The sequence below is a fragment of the Mytilus trossulus genome, chromosome 1 (genome assembly GCF_036588685.1).
Source record: "Mytilus trossulus isolate FHL-02 chromosome 1, PNRI_Mtr1.1.1.hap1, whole genome shotgun sequence".
Classification (NCBI taxonomy): Eukaryota; Metazoa; Mollusca; class Bivalvia; order Mytilida; family Mytilidae; genus Mytilus; species Mytilus trossulus.
Genome location: NC_086373.1, coordinates 77,896,442 through 77,919,506, shown reverse-complemented (window position 1 = coordinate 77,919,506; position 23,065 = coordinate 77,896,442). Strand labels below are relative to the sequence as shown.

The following is a 23,065-nucleotide window of genomic DNA, read 5'->3' as shown; positions in this document are numbered from 1 at the left end:
CAGGTATTTTCCTTTAATTTTTCGTAGTATAGATGCAAAACCTTAGTTGATTATCAAATTACCGTGACACTTTTGGAATACTGGCTATGATAAAACGTAAAATTTTCAAGATCAAAGATCAAGACATTGAAGTTCGAGGTAACAAAATTTCAGTGCTAACAGAAATAGACATGTCCCTATATAAACCTGTAGTTCCATTTGAGAGTACTAATACTACACGTTATGATAGCTCAAGTTTCACATATACTTTAATTTATAATTTGTACAGAAGTAAATGAATATATCGTGGTAAAAGATCAATCACAGATCATTCTTCTTGAATTGATGCAGTTTCGATGATACGATTCGGTGTTTGCTTTCTTGTGTAACTGTCGGAGATGACGTATGAAATATATGGTCTATTGTTCCAAGCTGTTAAAAAGCTATTTTATTTTCAATTATACAAGTCGTCATTTATGAACTTTTCTTGAAGCTCAGCTGCGTCTGTTTTATGTTCTCCTTGTTATAAACCATTAAAAGGGTATTTAGTCCACTTTCAATTTACCTTAAAAGCTTGTGATGATCCATCTTTTAAGTGTTGTAAATTTTTGATAGTTTTTCCGATAGTTGGCTATAAAATTGTCAAAACGTCAGCAATTACTGCTAATAAAGATAGATTAGATATTACCACAACATCCGTAGCTAAAATAGTCTTCCCATTTACAGTTTAAATTGCCGACTGGCCATGTAACAGTATAGCATAATCATATAGAACTTCATACTACTTAATTATCAACTGGCTGATTGCTTTCAGGTTCAAAGTGTTTCAAATGTCTAATGAAATTGTAATAAAGTTATATGGACATGATGGAGGTTAAAGGAACAACGCTGCCTTGTTTTGACTTTTAACATCGTACAAAGAATATATGATGGTGGTGGATTGCTGTTTAACGTGCTATGGAAATTTAAATGTATATTCAAGAAGAGAACATGTAAAAATATACCGGAACTATACATCTTAACCCTGCGTTGTACTAAAACTACATGCGGAGGCTTGAGCAGAATTTTTACGTGTTAGTTCACGTGGTATCAGTAAAGAAGCACACACTGACATAACCGGACACCTTATTCCGATTACCTGTCTTTGCTCTAACTTCTTTGTGCGCGTGCTTAACGGAGAAGCTGAAACGGCTAACTGTATATAAAGTCTTTGGTTTGACGCAGCTGTGGTTCGAATCCGCGACTTCCAACACTGGACACGAATACACTACCATGCAAGAAACCATCGAGGCGGTACAAAGAGTAGATGTTAGTTGATGAACATTCTCGATTATAAAGGATAAATCATGAAAATAACCATTGGTTTCTGTGTTCCTCGATTTCTATATTCATGAATAACAAACAAACCACAAATGAAGCTTGAAGTCACGAAGAACAAATAACTCAAAAGTTATAATTACTAAACAAATCTGTATTTTATAATGATTATTGTTCGTGTGATTGACAATTTAGTCCATATTTTCCAATAAAAATTAAATCTCGGCTATGTCATGTCTTTCGGTTTTTACGTCTTAGTATTTACATGATTAATATAAAGTATTTCGTGACTTGCTGACAGAATTCGATAAATTATTACGTGATTGCATAGACGGCTTTTCAACAGTCTAACCCTATAGTACATAGTAATCATTTCTCTATAGTTTATTTGCCTCGTATTTGATATACGATATCCCAGTCTGTTTAGTTTTCATTTTTCAATCAATTTTGATCTCAGAATAAATAAGTTGCTTTAAAGTCTGAATTTCCATATAAATTGTTCTATTTGGACTACAACCTGGGATAAATTCGTGATTTCCGTTGGTGCGTTTTGCATATGGAGTACTAGTATACATTTCTGAACTCATACGATAATCAAGAGTTTGCAAGTGCTACTCAGTCCTTGTGTAAAACGTCATCGGTGTCTGGTCAAACAATTGATGAGCCAGGGTTTTGTTCATTTTCAATGTTTATTGGAAAGTTCGATCTTAAAGAAACATGTTTAGTGTCAAGCCATACTTAATAAATAAGACGGGATGGTCTTGAATTATAGATTACACGTGCTGACATTGTGTAACGTCTTATTTAAAATTGACAGTTTGCCCTTTATTTTGACTTTATATTTTTCGTATAAATCTTAGCGGGACTCGGTGTCTGAACTAGTCCAGCTATCATGTGTGTTTTGCGTTCCTGATGCAGGTGTGTTTAGAGGTTCGATTCAAAAGCATAAGGGTTTTATAGTGTTGCTTTCATTCATTTTGTATATTCTTGTATTCATGTACTTTGTAGAAGGTAAATATGGAAATATGGAATTATACTATAAGTACTATCAAGTACAACAACCTTTTTTGGGGTCTTTGTCAGATTTATTGTATGTTTTTTTATTAATTTTTCGTCAGTTGTGTACGTAGTGTATTTGTGAATGTTTACACAGCTTTGGCTACTGGATTCCAATTATTGTCATGTTAATCAATTTTATCTGTTCAGTTTGCTCTCGGTTGCTCTCAATTTTTTCACTATAACGGAGTCGGAACATACAAGCAGCTGTCGTACAAATGAGAGGTTCAACTAGCTATAAAACTAGATTTGGTCCACCATTTTCTTCACACAATTGCCTGTATCAAGTCAGGATGAATATGACAGCTATTTTCCATTCTTTCCATCAGTTGATTTAGAATAGAGTTATTTTGTTTGGTTTTATGGACATATCCGTTGTATTTTCATTGGATTTCGTTATTTTGGTTTTTCAACGAAATTTGTTTTTCGCGTGTAACTCGTTTTACGTTTTTTTCTAGTCCTTATTTGATAAATTCATCTTCATGTAAAATATTCTGAGAAAATAATAATAAACATAATTGATGGCGGTATATTTAAGACTAAAAATTTTCTTTTCCAAGGTAGATTTAAACTCTGAAATAATTGGATAAAGGGAATCTTTAGGTTGATGTCCGTCATTCACAGATGAATAAAGCTTATTTCAATATTTGAAATTTTCAAAATAATGGAGAAGTTGTATTATCATTATTATGTGTTTGTGGAATCACACCAGAAAAAAACCCAGATACTCATCTTCAAAGCAAAGACAGTTCGTGTTTCTTCTTTCCTGATTTATCTTTCGAAACTACAATGATGTGTTCAAATTTCCTGTTGGTATTAAGAAGGCTGAGTAACGTTTTGTAAATAAAGGATAATCATGACCTTACTACAATTAATTATGATTGATAAGAAATGACAGAATAACAGTGAGAGATAACAGATGGTCTAACCGAGCCTCATGCATGTGAAAGTCATTACATTGATTACATGATTAGATAATAACAATACAAAATATCATCAGAGCATCAGATTTCTAGTTCATACATAAATTTGCATTCATTGTTCACACTTGTACTATTGATCTGGACGTGCATAAACAAAAAAATGCGCATTGTCCTGTCATTGAATACCTTTACAACAGAGAACACCGGTTTCAGATGTAAAACATCCATTATCAATTAAACAAAACATTTTTTTTAAGAATCCCGTTTCAGTTGTGTACAATTGTTATAAAAAAAATGTCCAAACATATATCAATATTAAATTAAACAATTCTTCGTTTTTTATTTTAAAATTATATGGTTACACTTTTTAAACGAACACATAACAAGCAACCCTTATTAATCGTGTTGAATCTCGCAAAAGCCTGTTGTACTAATTAACCATTCAATAATTCGTTTTTTTTTAAAATGTAAATATAATTATTTCATCTGTTTATGATCATATAATATCGCTGTAAAGATTGCAATTCACTGCAAATGATTAATTTATCTAAGTGCTTAATTTACATCCATTGCAACAATACACAACAAATTGACCAATAAATCAACAGATACATCAACATGTACTTGTTATCAGTGCGGTAAATAAGGTTTCACCCTGTCCCGAGGTGTACGTTGTTAAACTAATGTCCAATCATTTCTTTATTACAAAGGTTACCCCCTACACTTGATTAATAAACAAACAAAGGGACGTGCCATGTTGTTCTTTATGGAATGTCTTAACATCTTATATAAGTGTTGATAACAGTGGTATTGATGATCGGCCTGTAAAGTAACATTACACCATACAGATAATTATAACCTCCATTGCTCCATTGTTATTAAAACTTCACTATCCACTCAATTTAACCGTGCATCATTTTCTGCATTAATGGTTTAATTACTGAAGCAAGGTGTTCTGTATTTTCTATGAATACCTGTTAAAAAAGTTAAATGCATTTGTCAGATCTCATTCCGATATTCCCCATATGGCAGCAACAAATGGCTGCTGATGAGAGCTGACGCATGCGCTATTTGTATCTGATCTTCATCAATGTAAATGTTGGCAGATGAAGTGCTCTATTTTTAAAGTGGGACAAACAAAGTTTCTTATAAACATTATAATTAGTATTTATAAACAATGTTAATTATGGGAGATAATACGTAATGATTTTACAAAATGAGGAATTTATTACACTTTTCTAGTGGATTAATACTTTTCTATGTGTTTTCTGTGGATTATTTAGCCAGCGGGGGTAAGTACACAAGTTTTGGCAACATTTCTTAGTCGATAAAAAGTATCATGGGAGTGTTTGTTGCATGTCTTTGTTCTTCAAGTAAATTCACACAGGAAAGCACAACTTTACATTCGTGATCTGACTTAACCTATTACCATACAATTGTCAAATTATAAACTCCACATCAAAGAATTAAGTTGAATTGTGTCGATATTTGATCATTTTATACCATTTAATTATCATTAGTTTTGTCATTTCCTGCAGTTGCATGACCTAACATCTCAATATTAAACTTTCATACTAAGGTTAAACCCGTTCATCTGACGCTAGTGTGTTTTAGCTTGTTTCTGTAATACATGATCTTTCTGAGTTAATTTAGATATAAGAAATGTGTGAAAATTCTTTATTGGTCTTGTAATATGTTACAAATAAAAATTATATACGATAGAGTTTTTCATTATTATCATGATGGGCGTATTTCATGCACCGTGGTATAGTTTTATTTGCATAAATATACTTTTGTATATCATATTACTTTATTAATTTACGTTGTACTTTTTTGTGAAAAGTAAAATTAATTGTTATCATTCGCGGCCTTTGGCTGCTTATAACATTTACAATTCATTATGGTATAAATGTACATGTGTTCTACGCATCAGTGACTATACTATTACCACGATTATCCTTATAATAGATAAATAATATCTTCAGTTACATTTCATATAATTTTATGTCCATTTCAGATTCAATCATCATTTTATCAGGTAGTTTTATGAGGGTCATCACCCTGTTCATAACACCGTATTTAAGGTGTCTGTTCAATCCTGGAAGTGTTGTACATTTCTTTACTCCGATCACTTGAAGAACTGCATTTGGTTAGCACAGCCTTACAGTATGCAGCTTTCAACGGCAAAACTAAAATGATATTTCATGGATTGGGATATTTTTATGTGGACTGAAGTTGTCTTGAATGTAGTATAATTTTTTTTTTATATCATGTGCAGAATTTTTATGTTAAGATATTAAGTAAAGATTCTTCTTCCTTGTAAATTTTTGGATAATATTCGGGACACAGTATAACGAAAATAAATACCGACTCCCGGCAAGACAAATTTAAAATTTTAAGTTTCGAATTTAAAAACACGCTTTAATAGACAACCCTTGGTTAAAACAAACAAAAAAATAACAAACTATAATCAATTATGTCTTTATAATATTAATTCACTTGCACAAACCATGTCAGATTCTCTAAGTATCAATATTATGCACAAGTTGACATATCTACTTATTGACAAGAAGACTTCAACCCTTCGGCCAAGATGTCTGACTTCTTGTCCCTAGACAAGCAGAAACCTGATATTTCTCACTAATGGTCACCCAATCCAATTAGTTAACAAGATTATAATTTTCCAATAATTACACATAGGATGCAGGAAATTGTTTCCCTCTGTCCGTTTATTGTTTGATCATAAAGAAAGACGACAGTGTATTCTTTGAAGTCTGATTCCCTGTGTCAGGCGGGGTCTCCGGGGAGGGCAAGGACGAACGATTGCAATTTATTTATGGATACTAGAGTACTTTATGACAGTTATTGATCCATGTCATCCTTATGTTTTAGTCATTCTGATGATTGTTATATAGATAAAGTATAAAAACGAAAATTTGATATAACTGAATTATGATCAAACAAAATATCAGTTAATTCTCTCGAGGCAAAAGGCAGGTAAACACAGATTTATGTATCCAATATGAAACGAGTAAACAAAAATTAGTGAAAATGGTAATTTAGATATATTGGAAAATATTTTTTAAAGAGCATTGCCTAATTTGTTGTCATTAATTTGTCTAGTCGACGGAAACTCTCAGAAACGTTACTTTTAATATGCATTTGATAATTTATAGCATTCATCGAACTGTGTGATTTGCATTTTAAAAGTTAATTGCATGTTAATAATCTGAAAATCTGAAATTTAATTTATTTCTACGCCGATGATTATTCAAGTTTTAAATGAGCTACTAGTATGCGATATAAGATGGCATCACTTTACTGACTATCCCGTTCTGATTTACAATCCAAAATAATTGTAAAACTATTAACAAATGAATAATGACAAAAAGAGAGTCAGTGTGATCTAAATTAAAGATACACACTGTTATGCTTTCTTTGCCAATTTCTTAATTTGACCCGTTATAAGAAAATCCGCGAGCCAAAAGTATGTTATAAAAACAATCTTGCGTGCGTGGAAATCCGAACATCCGAAATACTTTTAACAAATATTTGCTATACACAAGATTGAACAAATATTGGTTGATATGCGGTTTCATGAAACCCACTACGGGAAAAATATTTGTTTGTATAAGGAATCGCTAAATGAACATTCTTGCAAAGAGGTCTTAAAAAATACGGTCATATCTAAAATTTTCTATTGGGTTTCGATGATTTTTTTGTGTGCAACATCAGTATTGTTTAAAGGATATGACCACTCGCACAAAGTACTATTTTTTGTCTCAGTATGGTGTAAGACACTACACAGTCAAAACTGTTTGACCTTCCTGAATTCTGTATTTATAGTAACGGGGGCTATTTTGAATTATCAGCTGGAACATCCTATAATTTTGAAATAATAATAATTACGAAGTATTGCCAACATTTTCTCGGAGACATTAAAAAACATGCTATTAAAGATTTTTTTAATACCATGCTTTTCTTCACTAAATTGTTAGATAGTGAACTCTTTAATTCGATAATTCTTGATCATTTCATACGGTTAGTTTGTCCTGCAACAGTTGTATTCATTGGAGTTTTGACGTTGACAAGACAATGAATAAATGTCAAACTAAATATTGTCGATTTATTGATGACAATGTCATTACCGTTTAGAAGTGTTGGTGGTTGTCGTTAAATTCAATTCAGAAGCGAACTTGTTAGTAGACCGCTATCGAGCAGAGCTAGCGGTGATTTGTCATCCCCTAATTATCCTGTAGAGTAAAAAGCATTCCTGTCATTGCGAACTATAGCTTATTTACTGCTATATCCACCAGTTGATTGTGTTTTCACGACTGCGACGTGACTTCTTGATGTCTGAGAACATTTTGCAATTACATTGTAATAGAACATCGGGTTGATGTTAATGAGTCAGTACACTAAGTGTTTTTGTTTCCACTGTTAAATGACCACTTTTATACGATAAAATTCGATGATATGTTAATGAATTATTAAACAAATAAACGAATGAACAAAAACAAACAAACAAATGAATAAATGTCGAACCCAAGAAGATTGAGTAAGATAGTAAGTGAAATTATTACTTATCAGATTTTATCGACCATCTTTCCTTCCGGCTCAAGATGTGGCCCCATACGGTGACTTATGATGAAAGCTAACATGAGTGAGGACCCATGGGCGGTTTGCTACTGTGAAGAATTTAATATATCATTGAATATCATCACGTAGCGGCCTCGAATTGCCAGGATTTGTAATTTTACTTAGATGATTTGAATACAAAGTTTTATCTTATTTTACTGTTTTTAACACTAAAACTTCTGAGTCAAACAGCATTGTAACCCCGTTCATTTTGGCATTGTTCAACAAGTTTAACTGTCACTAAAATTCTATTTCTATTTCGAAATTAACGTGAACTCTAAAACTTGTACTGACAGGGGTACAAACATCTTGATTTTAATGATACGATAAATGAACGTTGATTGCATGCATGCATTCCAGTAGATTACATTCATGATTATTGTCTGATTACAGTTGCATCGTCTCCATCTTGATTTTTTTTACTTGAAAACCTGTGAAACTATCTATTTTTGACTCATAACTCTGCTTTTGGTGCCTAATTTCATTTATTTGATATATGCGTCCTTATAAATACATTATCTGTATACAATTGTATTCCTGTCAAGAGAAAAAAAATCTGATGAAAATATACGAGTAGATCTGGAGAGAAATCAATTTATAGGAAAATATGTTTTTTCATATCTGGCACCCGATTTTTTTTTTATTTAAACATGGTCAATATTCGATGGATCTTCAACACATTATATGTGTAAAGCTCATTATAAATGATAGATCAAATCAAAATATTTTGTTTCTTGTAAGGGTTTTAGGCAATAAACATAAACGAATGATAAATTGTTGCCACGGTTAGTTTACGTTGATGATAAACAAGGACGAACATCTTCCTCGACCGACTATATTCATTTATTTACATTTTAACCAACTGCAACTTGTATTTAGGCTGTAAAGAACTGAGTTTGTTGCTTGCTTTGAAACATTCAGTGGCCAAATTTTTAACAAGTAAGTTTTTTTTAGCACTTTTGGTTGAACGGTCGGAAATGTGATAGTCACTGACAAAAAGGACTGTGATGGATAGGGACAGACATACTGCTTAACATACAATCATGCATATTTGGATCCATCAAATAGCTGTTACTTAGTGGAAATTAGACACTCAGTCTGTATAAATGAGGGATAGGATTGAAAAACTACAGTATGGTACAATTTAACAACTCATAACTGGAATAATTAAATTACACTTTATAATTCTTTAGAACTTAGATTAACTTAAAACGAAGCAGTAAATTTGTAAACCTTATATAGACTCATCTTTTTGTTCCCTGGAACCGAATATTAATTATTGATGGATCATTTCATATCAATGAATTAAAGAATATTTGAGTAATCCATTAATTCGACTCTTAAGAGAGACAATGTGGCTAATGTTTCTATAATCAATACACAAGAGAATTTAAAGTGTATTGATTTATAATTTATATTATTTGATACCCGTCCAGGTAAATGTTAGTTACAAGCTTTGATGATTGCTGCCGCAGATATTGTTTATATAATAACGTTATAACAATTATTTTTAGTCCTTTATTTGCAAACAATTGCGAAAACACAATAAATTTGAATCGATCGAAGTTTGATATTAACTTCAAAGACATATTGGAAGCATCAGGCGTCCAATCTAGTGATGTACAAGACATTTCAGTTTGTATAACAAAACAACGATTGAAGTGACGGTGACAAATGATAAGAGTGCGTAGGAACAAGTTGAATCTTTTTTTATGTCAACCATTACGGCATTTAGTTAAAGGGCTTAATATTCAGATTTTTTTGTCACCACTTTACAAAGCAAAACTTAAGCCGATAAATAAAAGTATACGAATGTGTCAAATGTCCTTATCATGACACTTTATAATAATATTTTCTTATTTTGAATGTTGTCATTTAAGCAGATTACTGTGCCTCACATCAAGCAAGGGAGAATATAACGTTGAGGCACTTTGTTACATACCAATGTGAAAGGTACTTTTGAACATACTAGTATTTGAAAGCAAGCCAAGAACTCACCGAATTTCGTCACATTGTTGTATATGTGTATACTAGTACAAGTAATTCATACTTTGATGGTAGATGAACATGAAATAAATCAAACAAATTAATGCGTTTTGTAATTTTGGGAATTCTTTGTTGACGACATATTTAAGAGCTTGACATATTGGTTAGATATCTGTACCTCTGATTGAAAAACACGCGTCATATAGTTGGACCAAGATCTCGACGACCTCAATCACACACAATTTCTTCTGATTGAACATAACAATCACTTGAATGATACAGATGGGAAATCGCAAAGCAACCATACATATTTTTTTCTCAAGATTTATTCATCTGTCAGTTTTTATATGTTGATCGTGATAGATTCTAATTGAATGTATAAATACATTTTGAAAATCATACATACACAATCCTATACCGGTATTAAGCCAAATACAATTATAATTTTTATTTCTAATAATTTCAGTGTTTAATTTAGTTTGTTTTGTGAAGTTGAAGAGTTTCTTCACACAAAAGCATTTAATATGATATAAAAACTACATTACACTGATATGAGTAAAACGACTATATGCCATAAAAATCTAACAGTTTTACTCAAAGCCAAATATAATGGGCATGGACATAGAAGCAAAGCAAATCAAACATTCTTTCTATATTGTTATTTGTAAAAGCGCACCAATGCGCAATAACTGTCAGACAATTAGCAATCACTATAAAACTAATAAATAAAACTAAAACACATCAAAGTTGAGCATTGCATATTTTGATAACCTGTATAAATAACCAACACCACAAATAGCATACACTCTTTTGAAATATAAACTTACATATCATATATTTAAATAATTTTCAGGAAATATATAATTGAAAAGATCAAAAGGTTTTTTTTTGGTAATAATGCTTGGTAAACGTTTGCACAAGTCGATCCTATAGAACATGTATCGTACAAGTTAAAGGTTTTACATCTATTTACTTTATGTATATATACATGTAAGTATTGACACTTGTGCAACGATTACTCCAAACATTTACATTTTTTATAGTAAACTGCAATAAAGATTTGTCTATATACATATAGCCATTACTAAATTCTGGGAGGTTGCCATTGCCAGGCTCTCACTAACTACCAGAAAATGTCAATTTATCTACAATTCAATGATATTACCAGAATGTTCTAATTTGCAAACAGAAAATATTATCTCAAGCTCAAATTGTTATATGATATCCGTCGCTGTAGCAACGTGAAAAAGTGTGCACAGATTACATAACTGAAATTGTTATTAAACATAAAAAAATATTTCAGTGGTTGTATGAAGAACTTAATATATGTTGTATACATGAATTCTAAAAACTTCGTCTATTACAAAATTGACGAAGAAAATAATGTAATCTGCAGATTATTAACAAATCTGAGCAAACAGAAATTGGAATTATAGATTGATTCTAAATCTTTCCTTCGTGTATCTATTTTCTTTATAAATGCCACATTCTAATGTAAAGTGAAGTCACTCAATACCTTTAACGACCTTAGATAACCCCAAACGGATATTTTAAGATTTGAAACAACATAACCTTATTGCTAAAAACAAGATAGCGGAAAGCAATTCCAAAAAACAGTCAATTCAGAGTGCAATAACTGAAAAGTGTTTCTGATTAAATGATAGAACTGGGCTATAAAATGTAATAACATTATATGGCGGAAGCAATCACATTTTTTCCTAACAAAACGCCACTTCTGAAATTAACATGCAAATCAAGTGCAAATCAAAAACCAATATCACATGGAAATCAAAAAACTACCAAGAACTCGAGATGACCTCATTTTATGCATATTGCATATGAATCAAGTGGTTCAAGATATGTTTCAACACGTCATTTTCTTTCATTCATATTTTCCAATAAAAATATGATAAAGAAGTATGATTGCGAATGAAACACCTATCTACCAGGGACAACATGACTTGGAAAATTGACAACCGTGGTTCAATGTACGACCATTAACAATGAGCAAAGCCCATATCGTATATTGTAATATCAAAAAGTACAAATAGTTAAGTCCTAGAAAAGCAGGACATAGTATTCAAATCCTAGATAAGTTTGCAGAACGGCTTATCCAATTCATATTTAGTTATTTCTTTACTTATCAATATAATCAAATACCATCACCGTAAAATATGTTTGTAATAAGATTTCTACAGGAACAGCTCAATTCGAAAAGAACTTTGTGCATGTTAAAAGAATTTTAGAAAGGATTTAAAATATGTGGGAATGAAATCCCTGGCCAAAAGAAGACAAAGGGGCCAAACCGTCACAAATAGGGAAAATAAACAATAGGAAACGAAAAATCGTCTTTTTTGCCGTAACTTTATGTACTGAGAGACCAGAGTGAACATGAAATATCCAAACATAGAAAATGACACATATAAATATCTATACATGAAATTTCTCTTGTGAAAATTTCATTAGTAGAGAATTCTTGGTTGTATAACGTAAAGAATATTATCCTAGTATTTGGTGGATCCTTTTTTTTTTTTTTTTTTGCAATGAACTGAGATTCGTAACAATACGTTACACACAGGACTATGTACAACCTGTCGATAAACTTTTTTGCCGAAACGAACATTATGAAAATTGTCTTAAATAGATTAATCGCCTCACAGCATCAGTAAGTGTATCTAGCATTTTTTTGTTTGCATTAATGATTTGGGGTTTCTTCATGCCCATTATATTTAAAATCAGTTATAACTCGAATTTCTTTCATACATGAAACATTTTTTTTAGATTTTATACATTAATGATGCCAACATATATATATAGAATGTTCGCCCTTTAAAGGTCCTCAAAATATTGCAAAAGATGTCACGTCAATATTACATTAGAAGTTGGACGACAAGATTTGATGCAATCGACTAACTTCCTAACAGCGACAACAGTTTTATAGAGGACTAATTATTTAGTCGTCCATGTACTTGTACAGTAAAACATCAATATAATAATCACATGTTTCATTATACTTTTATAGAATCCGATCTTTAACTTGTTCATAGTTAATGCCTTGTAATGACCATACAACTGATTTATACTTTAGAATGTTTTACTTACAATATAAAAGGCTGAAAATAAATACCATTTCAATCCAGCGATGGGTTAAAAGCATACCATGTTGTGTTTTGAAGCATGCAGCCAATTTTCTGATAGAAATCAAAAGATGACGGACTGATCGACAATTTGAAGACCATTTCGTTGCATGTTGATTGACATGCATTAAATTTTTGTATTAGACATTATAGATTCATACATGCACAGTTCTGCAGAAATATATTCTGTAATAACAGAAACATAAGTTTGAGCTTTTTTCAAACATTTAATCGTTGTTGCCTAAATATTATTAATAAAACAGCCCAGTTCGGTTTCAAAAAGACCGTATTATAGTATAATAAAGGACGAAATTTATGAAAGATTGATTTTCGTATAATCCAAAATGTGTAAATATAAAAAAATGATATACAGCTTTACTTTATAAACACTATTGCCACATTTTCTAATGTAATGCTTAAAATCTTGCCACAGTTGGGACTCAAGTTCGGTGAATTTATTTTTTAATATAGTTTCCGTTGACATATATTGGTTTTTTGTTGTTTGTTTTTTTTTTTGGGGGGGGGGGGGGGGGGGGCTAGGGGTAAGATAGAAACAAGTTTATAGAAAAGTCTAAGATAATTTAATGTCTGGATCATTGATAGTTATAGTAATCGACTGTTTGTCTTAATCTTAAAGCTGTCACGGTTCAGTGCAAATTCAAGTTTTTAAAGAAATTTGATCGTTGATTACAATACTATATTCATAGACAGCTATATATTGACTTTGATCTTACACATGTAAGCATGTTTATGACAGTGTTTGAAATGGAATAAACACTTTTTTGTACGTCCCTAGCGCTTTTCTAGGAACGAAAAATTGAAAGCCAATTGCAGGATGTTTTTAAAATACTGCTGTATATGTTTCCTTATTCTACAAAAACGTACATATGCTAGAGATATATGGAGAGGGTTGCGATACCACAAAACATGTTTAACCCCGCCGCCTATTTTCACCTGTCCCAAGTCGGGAGCCTCTGGCCTTGAAGACCCGTTGGTGTCCTTCGGTCAGTGTTGTCTCTTTGACATATTCGCCATTTCCATTCTCAATTTTATTAAATACACGTACATTTTATTAAATATAAGGGACATAAAAGAAATAGCAAAAATCCCTCTAAGATCAACTTTGTCTATGGAAGTTAGAACTTCGTTTCTTAAAAATTGAGATTTAGCTACGGAAGAATTATGAAAGGTGTGTTTTGATTATGTCGATGCCAAGTTGATGATATTTTCTGAGACTAGCAGTGCACTAGTAACGATACATGAAATAATCTCTAGACATGATTACATCCGAATTTTATCAATTACCATCGTTATATATTTTTACTAACATTAACCCCAAAGATGATATGGAGAAATTAAAACAGCATGCTTTGATAGAATATTTAATATCTATTTTTGACAGTGGGGGTAGGAACTTTTGTTTTTGGACCAGAAAGGACTATAATCATTCAATAATAAACACACTCATAAATATATCAAGATATCTATATAAATATATTGCAAAAATAAATTTTTCACTCTTTTTGGCGTTTGAAAAATGTTGTTTGTGCTGTAATTAGACTCCTCTACAATGAAATTTGTTTTATACACACGTATAAAAATTGCGGTTTTTATCCAACACAATCATAGGTTTGAACGTTGTTTTCAATTAAGACTTGAAGATGTCTTTATATATATTGTTAATATACTTTTACTTAACAAACATTCCCTTAGTAACAGTAATTGTCCATGTTATGCCAACATCTTTGGGTATTTTTTTTCAAAGCTGTTAAATAAAGAAAATCCGTACTATTTCTTTTAAAATTTCAATAAACAGTTTTAGTTTTATTACCCTTGTTTGTATTTTAATTTTATAGTCTTGATATATTCTTTTCGACAGAATTCGACTTGTCCCGCTTGTCAGAAGTATGTTTGGACGGAACGTTTGGATACAAATGTAGCTACCGATGTCGATGTTACAGGGACCAAGTATGCAACAAAGAGACGGGAGTTTGCCCCAGGGGAAGATGTGCGGAGGGATTTTGGGGACCACGATGTCAGCTTTGTAAGTATATCCCGTTGTAAATGAATGATGGTAAATGGAAATCCTACGCATGACGCCTCGACCTCTTTGGTATGATGTTCAAATTTTAAACATATCATCGATATATCATAAATATCAAGTCATGTCGGTAACATTAGAATCGATTTTGACATCATATTATAAATTCATTACACCATTGTGAAAAAATCGTTTCGTTTTCGTCGTGTTAATTCGTTAATAGTCAGAAAATAACTTCAAATTTATTTTCAGTAACTAATAAATAATCAAAGAAAATGAATAAGGAGACACTTTCATTTAGCAAAGCTTCAAAATCAATTGAATATCAAACCAAAAGGGAATGAGAATGTGCTGGTCTTTTACGAAAAATTGATTAGAAAATTTAAGAAATTTAAATACAAAAGTAGGAATAATGTTTCATAAGAATGTAGCAAGGAAGGCGCAATGTGTATACTGCCAGCGAACACCTTTGAACCTATTTATATGTTAATAATTTAAAAATTGCAACCAAACATTCTCTTAGCAGAGTTTAAAAATAGCAACAGCATATATACCTTCGTGTTACCAACAAAGAAATTTCCAATTTTATGTGTGAAAACCATCTTTTTCTATAGAATAATGATTAGAGTTTTGTTAGTATTTAAGTTTTATAACTTATATTCTATGTTACATATATTGCTTATTTAATATAAAAAAACTACCTGCAAGCATGAACAGTATTATTTTTGTACATCTACTAACAGCAAACAACTGCTTTTATAATGGACAAGCCAAAAATTATATGGGAACAAAAGCAGTGACTGACAATTTATATACCTGTCAGAGATGGGAAACTCAGGAACCCCATCGTCATTCATATACAGTCACAGACTTCCCGGATAAGACGATGCCGGACAATTACTGCCGAACTACTCAGGATTCTGCTCGACCCTGGTGTTACACGACGAACAAAGACCAGAGATGGGAACATTGTAATATAAATAATTGCAGTACGTATATAAAACTTAGCAGAGCTAGAGCTTCAATGAGCATTTTAGAGCTTTTATAGCATGTGATACTTTATATACTACATAGATTTATGTTAATTTATTTGCTATTGTACATATATACATTGTCTTGTGCTTTTATGCTTTTATGCTGCATATACACTTTACCGATTATTGATGTAAGTATAAACATTGCCTAAATGTTTAAAAGTAGTTTAGAAGAATCAGACGGACTCCAGGGTCTTATTTAGAATAGGAACAATTGATTGAGTCGCAGAGAAAGCTTATAATGTATGCCTTAATATTATAGTATATTTGAAAGAAAACTATCACTTTTAGAAGTAGAATCAGAATGGCAAAACTGTAATAATGAACGCTGAAGTGTGAAAGATATTTCGTGAGACTAAATATCTAGGATAATCCACGAGCATTTTATACACTGTTTCACTTTGTTGTATTTATTATACATTGGAATTCATTGACTGTTTCTATGGACGAAACACTAAAAACCATTTTGAAATGTCCTTGTATGACTACTTTTACTGAAATGAATGAATGATGAAACGTATTGAGGAACATAGTAATTGACAAACAAACCGCATAAATTTTTCACATTCAATTTGATCGTTGATCTAATTTCCTTCAAAACAAATAATTATATTTCACGTTCAGGATAAATCTCATTAGTATGGTTTCCGATCTTTAAAATAGTGAAATTACAAGAATAAGATATCTAAAGAAAATAAAATTAACAAAAAAAACCCATAGCAGCTTTCAATGAATATTCTTTTACTGTGTTTTAAAGTATCTATTTTGTCATTCGATAGCGAAACTAAGTTCATTTTTTTTTTCGTATAAAGTATAATATAAAATATTTCTTATTCAGACTTAATACAAAGCATTTAATAAGATATGATACATGCAATATAGTTTTTAAGTTGCTTAAATCCTTCACGGTAAAAAAAGTTCAAATTTTAAATATTTCAAAATATTAAAGAGTATTTACCATATCTAGATAAAGCAAGTACTAGTATTTGAAATAAAAAATATATTTTTTTTATCATAAATATACTTTATTTTAGACTGTCCAGCTGGACGGTTTGGGAACAACTGTGAACATGAATGTCATTGTGCTGATCAAAGTGAGGCTTGTGATAGTATCCTTGGTATGTGCTCCAGTGGATGTGCTCAAGGATGGGATGGTTTTAACTGTCAGAAACGTAAGTATATTAGTATATGTATCATGGAATTAAAGGCATTTAAAATTAAAAAAATCTGCCAGAATGTGTTCAAAGGTAGCTATAAAAATTACGAGTATATTTGAACAAGCATCTAAATAGTTAGATAGTTACCAAATTAAGTTTGCAGAAATGAAACCTCATCCATCTATTTAGACACAGTTTGAAGTAAATGTGGATTAGTGACAATGAAAAAGTTTACACTAACGTAATAAAGGGCAAGGATGTAATTAGTTTATGCTCCAAAAATATTAAAAACCAGTAATTGTATGCGTGATTGTGTTTCAAGTATTGTACGTATTTGGCTCTTGAAGAATGAAGTTTATCAATAGATATGTAACATTCTGAGTAAGCAGCATCACTACACGATCATTCTTGTCTTGAAATGTGATCCCACTATTTAATTTGTATTTCAATATATGATATTAGACCCATTGGTGGCCTTCGGCTGTTGTCTGCTATATGGTCGGGTTGTTGTCGCTTTGACACATTCCCTATTTTCTTTCTCAATTTTGTATGATCGTCTGAAATAGAAGTGAATGCTATTTAAATTTTTAATAGAAAATCCAATAAATTTTGAAACTATCAGCTATTATGTCTTAGAAATAATTGGACAACTGACTTCATAATGTCTTTATATGACTAGAATAAGATGTGGGATATACATCAAGGGAACATCAAACATTAAACACAGTAAAACGAAACAAAAAAAAAGGTATATAGATGGCGACATACGGTTAACAGCAGTAGACAAATGTCTGTACCATATTTTATGCTAAGAATAAGTCTTAACCGGATGGGAATACTTTAATACAGACTATATTCAATACTAAATTCTATATAAAAATAAAAACAAAAAGATTAAAACAAAGATCAACGAGTAAACACTAGTTTTATGAGTACACCACCTTCTCTTTTTATCAGTAGACAGACACATTGTTTTAGAAAACCAAAAGATTGTTAGTCTGTTTAGTCTTGTATTTTGACGACTGCGATTCTAACTAGATGTATGCTGATGTGTTGTATCGTTTCGTTGCTACATACCATTGACGTATACCATGCATCTAATTTTATAAGTAGTTGACTGTTGATATTTTTTTTTCTTGCAGCTGATCTATTCCGATCTGTACTTTGTGAAATAACAATAAAGCTTGTTTTCTGCTAGGTGAACCATGAACTCTGTATGTAGACATAGGTAAAAGTGATTTCATGGTCCACCTGTAAAACAAGCAAACCAAATTTTATTGTTCTTTGTACACTCTCGAGTTAGGTGCTGTTATTCATATTATATTCTAAATTGTTTGATAGAGAAGTTGTGTGTTGTGTGTGATTACAATATTGTATTTTAATCAAAGAAATGATTCACCAGGTATATTTTTTCTATGAATGCTGTTAATTCAAATTGATGATGTATTTTTTTTATTACAGCGGTTGCTTGCCCAGAAAACAGATATGGTTGGGATTGTTCTAATCAGTGCTACTGTCAAAATCCACTTCATTGTCATCGTTTCTATGGACCAACTGACCAATGCAAATGTATCAGCGGATATTTCAATCCACCATTTTGTCAACCAGGTATACATTTTAGCTCAATTGCCCTTAAACCTAATTATAATTGATTGACTGAAAATATATCAAGCAATACCTACCAGTAATTCAAAATACAAGCCAACACAGTTTCCATTCAACAAAAATGTTCTTATTGCATTGTGTCAGTTGTATGCAAACATACCTGGTGAGTACTTGAGATTCTTTATAGTCCCTAAGGATACGGTTCCATATAGTAAATGGTTCCTTATCTTTATTCTAGAACTGGCATTAGGTCTTTCGATGATAGTTGTCTCATTTGCAATCATAGAATCATCGCCTTGTTATTTTATATTGATGCTCTTTCTCTTTTTACTACCGATCATAACAGTTTATTGTGTACGGAAAAGTAATAATTACAAGGCCACCCAAATTTTATAATAATAAAAAAAACCAATAATGCACTTAAACTTAAAAAAACTATAATGAAAGTTACCTACAGGTGTTTTCTACTATGCCTTTGCCAGAAAGATGGTTTTGTTGATAAACAGATACATTGCCACTGTAAAAAGTCTAGAATCTATCAACAGAAATGAACAATCACAACAATCATCAAGAAAGTTAGATTGGAGTTAAGTGTCGGTCAAAACAATAATCATCTAGATATAAAACATGTGTTAGCCCAGAGTTAATCACATGATCAGTATATACAAACAATCAAGTAACAAAAATGAAGTTCTCACATCTGGATGGCTACTTTTATTATATTATTGGAAAGAACACAGAATAATGTTTAGGGTGATTGACCAAAGCAACGGCGAACGTCTGCAAATTGACTACTATCGAAAGAAAATAATGTTTGTTCAAATTATAAAGTATTCAATCTTTATTTTTAGCTTTTATGAATATCAATAACGTTTTGCGATGGACGATTTTGTACATGAATGATGATGATTCTTAAATCATTGGGTTTATTCAACAACAAATTCAATGCGATAATAAAGTGATTGGCAAATTATTTATAAGCTGGCGGAATCATAAATTCATATTTTCCTTGCGCAATTTATAATTTAAATGAAAATTAAGATAGCTGTTACATCTTCGGGGCAGTCAAACATCAATGTTTGAAAAACAGGAAGATAAAGCAGTCTTTAATCTACTGATTTAATCCTCTCTTTGTTCTGCAACAAACAAGGTATTTTCAAATCATATCATCATTTCAAATATTTAAAGACATGGTATCTATTTTATTTTGGTTAGTCACTGATTTCTGATGTTTAAGATAAGCATCTATTTGAATACCCGTGCCTGTTTTATTTTTTATTTGCCATACCTTCATCTTTAGATCACCTGCTCAGATCAACAGTGCTAGTTTTTAGTACCATGGCGTCCTTCGGTCGCAATTGTACATGACGAGAAATCGTCTCCTCTGATTCCAAAGGTAAACTTGACCACTTTCATTCTTTGGGCATCAAGTTAAGATATTGTTTCTTATTCTTCAAATTAACAAGGATTGACTATTAAAACTCATTTTACTAGGTATCATAGAGAGTGAAGTCAATACAAAGTAAAATCACAAAAATACTGAACTCCTAGGAAAATTGAAAATGGAAAGTCCGTAATCAAAGGCAAAATCAAAAGCTCAAACACATCAAAATATTGTGGAGGTCATGAAGGTGCCATGAACAAATGTTGCAGAAATTGTTCTATGGTGATGGTTTACTTTTAGTATTATGTTGGACCGAATCCTCATAACTATTTCACATTAGACTTTTGCATTAGTTTAATGTAAGCGATATTGGCTCATTGGAGCTTTTAGTTTTTGCTCGTGCTGCGTTTTTAGAAATGCAATACAAATATAGATTATTTTTTCTTCACAGTTTTATCAGACACTTTCTCGCACCTGTGTTTCGGTTTTATTGGCACCACTCTGTTTTTATCTGATAATGACGTCATTGATATGAACTGTTAAGAGTCTAAATTTAATGGTATTTTTATTAGTTTAAATAGGAGAAGCTTTCAATTAGCCTTCTAATAATAAAAACAATATTTTCTCTAAGAATATAATTATAAAAGTTAAATTAATAGTCTCACTTAAACAGAAATTGTGTTCTCATTTTATTGAGTACTTGTTTGAAAATAATAAACATCTAGCTGCTATGTTATATTTTAATGTCTTTTACTCAACAAAGTGTAATTATAAGTAAATGAAATAGTTATATGTAGCTAATCAGCAAGCTTACGGTTATAATAGTTCGTAAACAACATGATTACACATCTACATACATTTGTATCATTGTAAAAGTATTGTCTTAATCATAAGTTATTCAATATCCTTCGCGTTCTCTGTTCTGGCGTATATTTTAAAACGTACATGCACAGCTCAAGTATTTCTGTGTTTTTTTCCTACATATATTATTTTGAGTCTGATAACCAAATGTTTTATTGTACATTGTGATTGTTAGGTTGTGTGAAGTGTTGATGTAATGATCATATTGATAATTTCGTGCATGTTGCCAAGTAAAAGTAATGGTACAACCTATAACAAAAACACAGGTGAACTTATTACATTCTGCATTTCTTGTGATGTAATCATGTCTCATTTGAATTTTTGATGCAGTCAAGCTTGCTCTCCATGTCATTACTCTTTATTTATAGATGGGGTAGCATTCTGAATTTAAGGCGTGTAAGTCAACATTTGTAAAGCCTTTAAAAAGTTAATATCAGGCAGTATGAACACAGGCACTACCTTATAATAAGGTATATAAGAAAAAAAATTCTGAGACAAGTGTCTGTGAGTATGAAAGATAAGAAGGGACAATTTCTATTATGTCAATTTAACTTAGACAAAGATTACCCTATATCGGTTAGTTAACAACCTGTAGTCCTTCATTTTACATTGGCTGTTTCTTTTATATGATCCCCAAGAAATGGTAGTTCCGAGTAAGCATATTCTAATGATTGTTTTTCTTATCTCTGTTACTTTACAGTAGGGGAGCTTATGTTGAGAACCCTGAGGAGAAACCAAACATACTGTTAGCTTTATTGCAAATGTTTATTATGAAATCATCAACGATATACCATGCTTAATTGCTTATAATTTGCTATCCTCTCAAAACAGTTTAAAATCTATATCAAAAATGAAGTTGAGGAGCATTTAAAACAAAATTTTTGAAAACAATTGGGCTATATACGATTTAGGCGATTTATACCAAGAGATCGAGGCTGTTTTCTGCTATATTAGCGGGTTTTGTCTATTTGACATTCTGAATTTTAAACCTTAGTTTTCGATCAATTAAAAGTTATTAAACAAATTATAACCATATCTTTGGAAATTGAAGTCAACACGAAAGTCCTCACTTTAAACTGGTTATTTGTCCCGACTTTAAAAGCAAAGTTCCTTTATAAAGAATAATAATGTTGAAATTCATGAATTTTATACAGCTGATGTTCTACATTTACATCCATGCGTCAATGAATACCGTTGCCAAACCAATTCCTATTCAGTTTTGAGAAAATTAATCGATCTACTTTGGATGTCTTACAACAGTTTTTGCAGACAATAATAGTAAAAAATTTAATCAGAAAAAATTTCCGACTTGCAAAATAAAGTAAATACATATGAAAGGGAAAAAAAACTATCTCATTTACCCAATTGCTGTTTTCATCACCAATGTATGAAGATGTGTTAAAATTGCGAATGAGACAACTATTTACACAATTTACTGAACCGCTGTTAATGTTTCAATCATATAACAAATTCATCGTATTAGATCTGCAGTAAAAAGATATATTCTAGCGTTTGTATGTCCCTTTTAATACGAGGAAGAGAGCGTCTAAGAACGGATTTGAAGAAAACATTTGTAAGGAATACTTTAATGTAAAAAAAGTGATGTATAGCTAATTAGCCGTCTCACTTAACCGACTCTGCTTTAATTGTGAGTAATTAGTTCTTGAAAGAAAAGAAAGTCATTTACTAACCAAACTTAACTTAATAAACTCCAAATAGAATTATCTTTTATGGAGAACAAATTTCACGCAGGAATGTCTTCAACATATATTCAAAAATAGTCTCTTTCAATTACAACCCCTGATGGTTATTACGGAATTAGAAATCGTAGTATTAGTTTTGAGATCTTTATATGTATAAACTTCAAATAAAAAGATATATATATATATATATCATAAAGAACGATTATTGAAAAAGTAGCACATGAAATTGTAAATAGCATCATAT

At 31.2% G+C, this 23,065-nt stretch overlaps 1 protein-coding gene across 4 annotated transcripts in view; it reads left to right on the top strand.

Moving 5' to 3' along the window:
* Window positions 1-4,026: 4,026 nt before the first annotated feature.
* LOC134685716 (receptor-type tyrosine-protein phosphatase mu-like) overlaps window positions 4,027-23,065 on the top strand; it is a 48,192-nt gene continuing 29,153 nt past the window's right edge. For 2 of the 4 annotated variants that reach the window (XM_063545672.1, XM_063545671.1), the window contains exons 1-5: window positions 4,028-4,567; window positions 14,916-15,080; window positions 15,821-16,066; window positions 17,146-17,283; window positions 18,730-18,876. In XM_063545672.1, coding sequence (XP_063401742.1) covers window positions 4,492-4,567; window positions 14,916-15,080; window positions 15,821-16,066; window positions 17,146-17,283; window positions 18,730-18,876 — 772 coding nt within the window. In that variant the 5' untranslated portion in view covers window positions 4,028-4,491. Of the gene's footprint in view, window positions 4,568-14,915; window positions 15,081-15,820; window positions 16,067-17,145; window positions 17,284-18,729; window positions 18,877-23,065 lie in introns of all 4 variants that reach the window. The other 2 variants (XM_063545673.1, XM_063545675.1) reach the window with 2 other exon arrangements.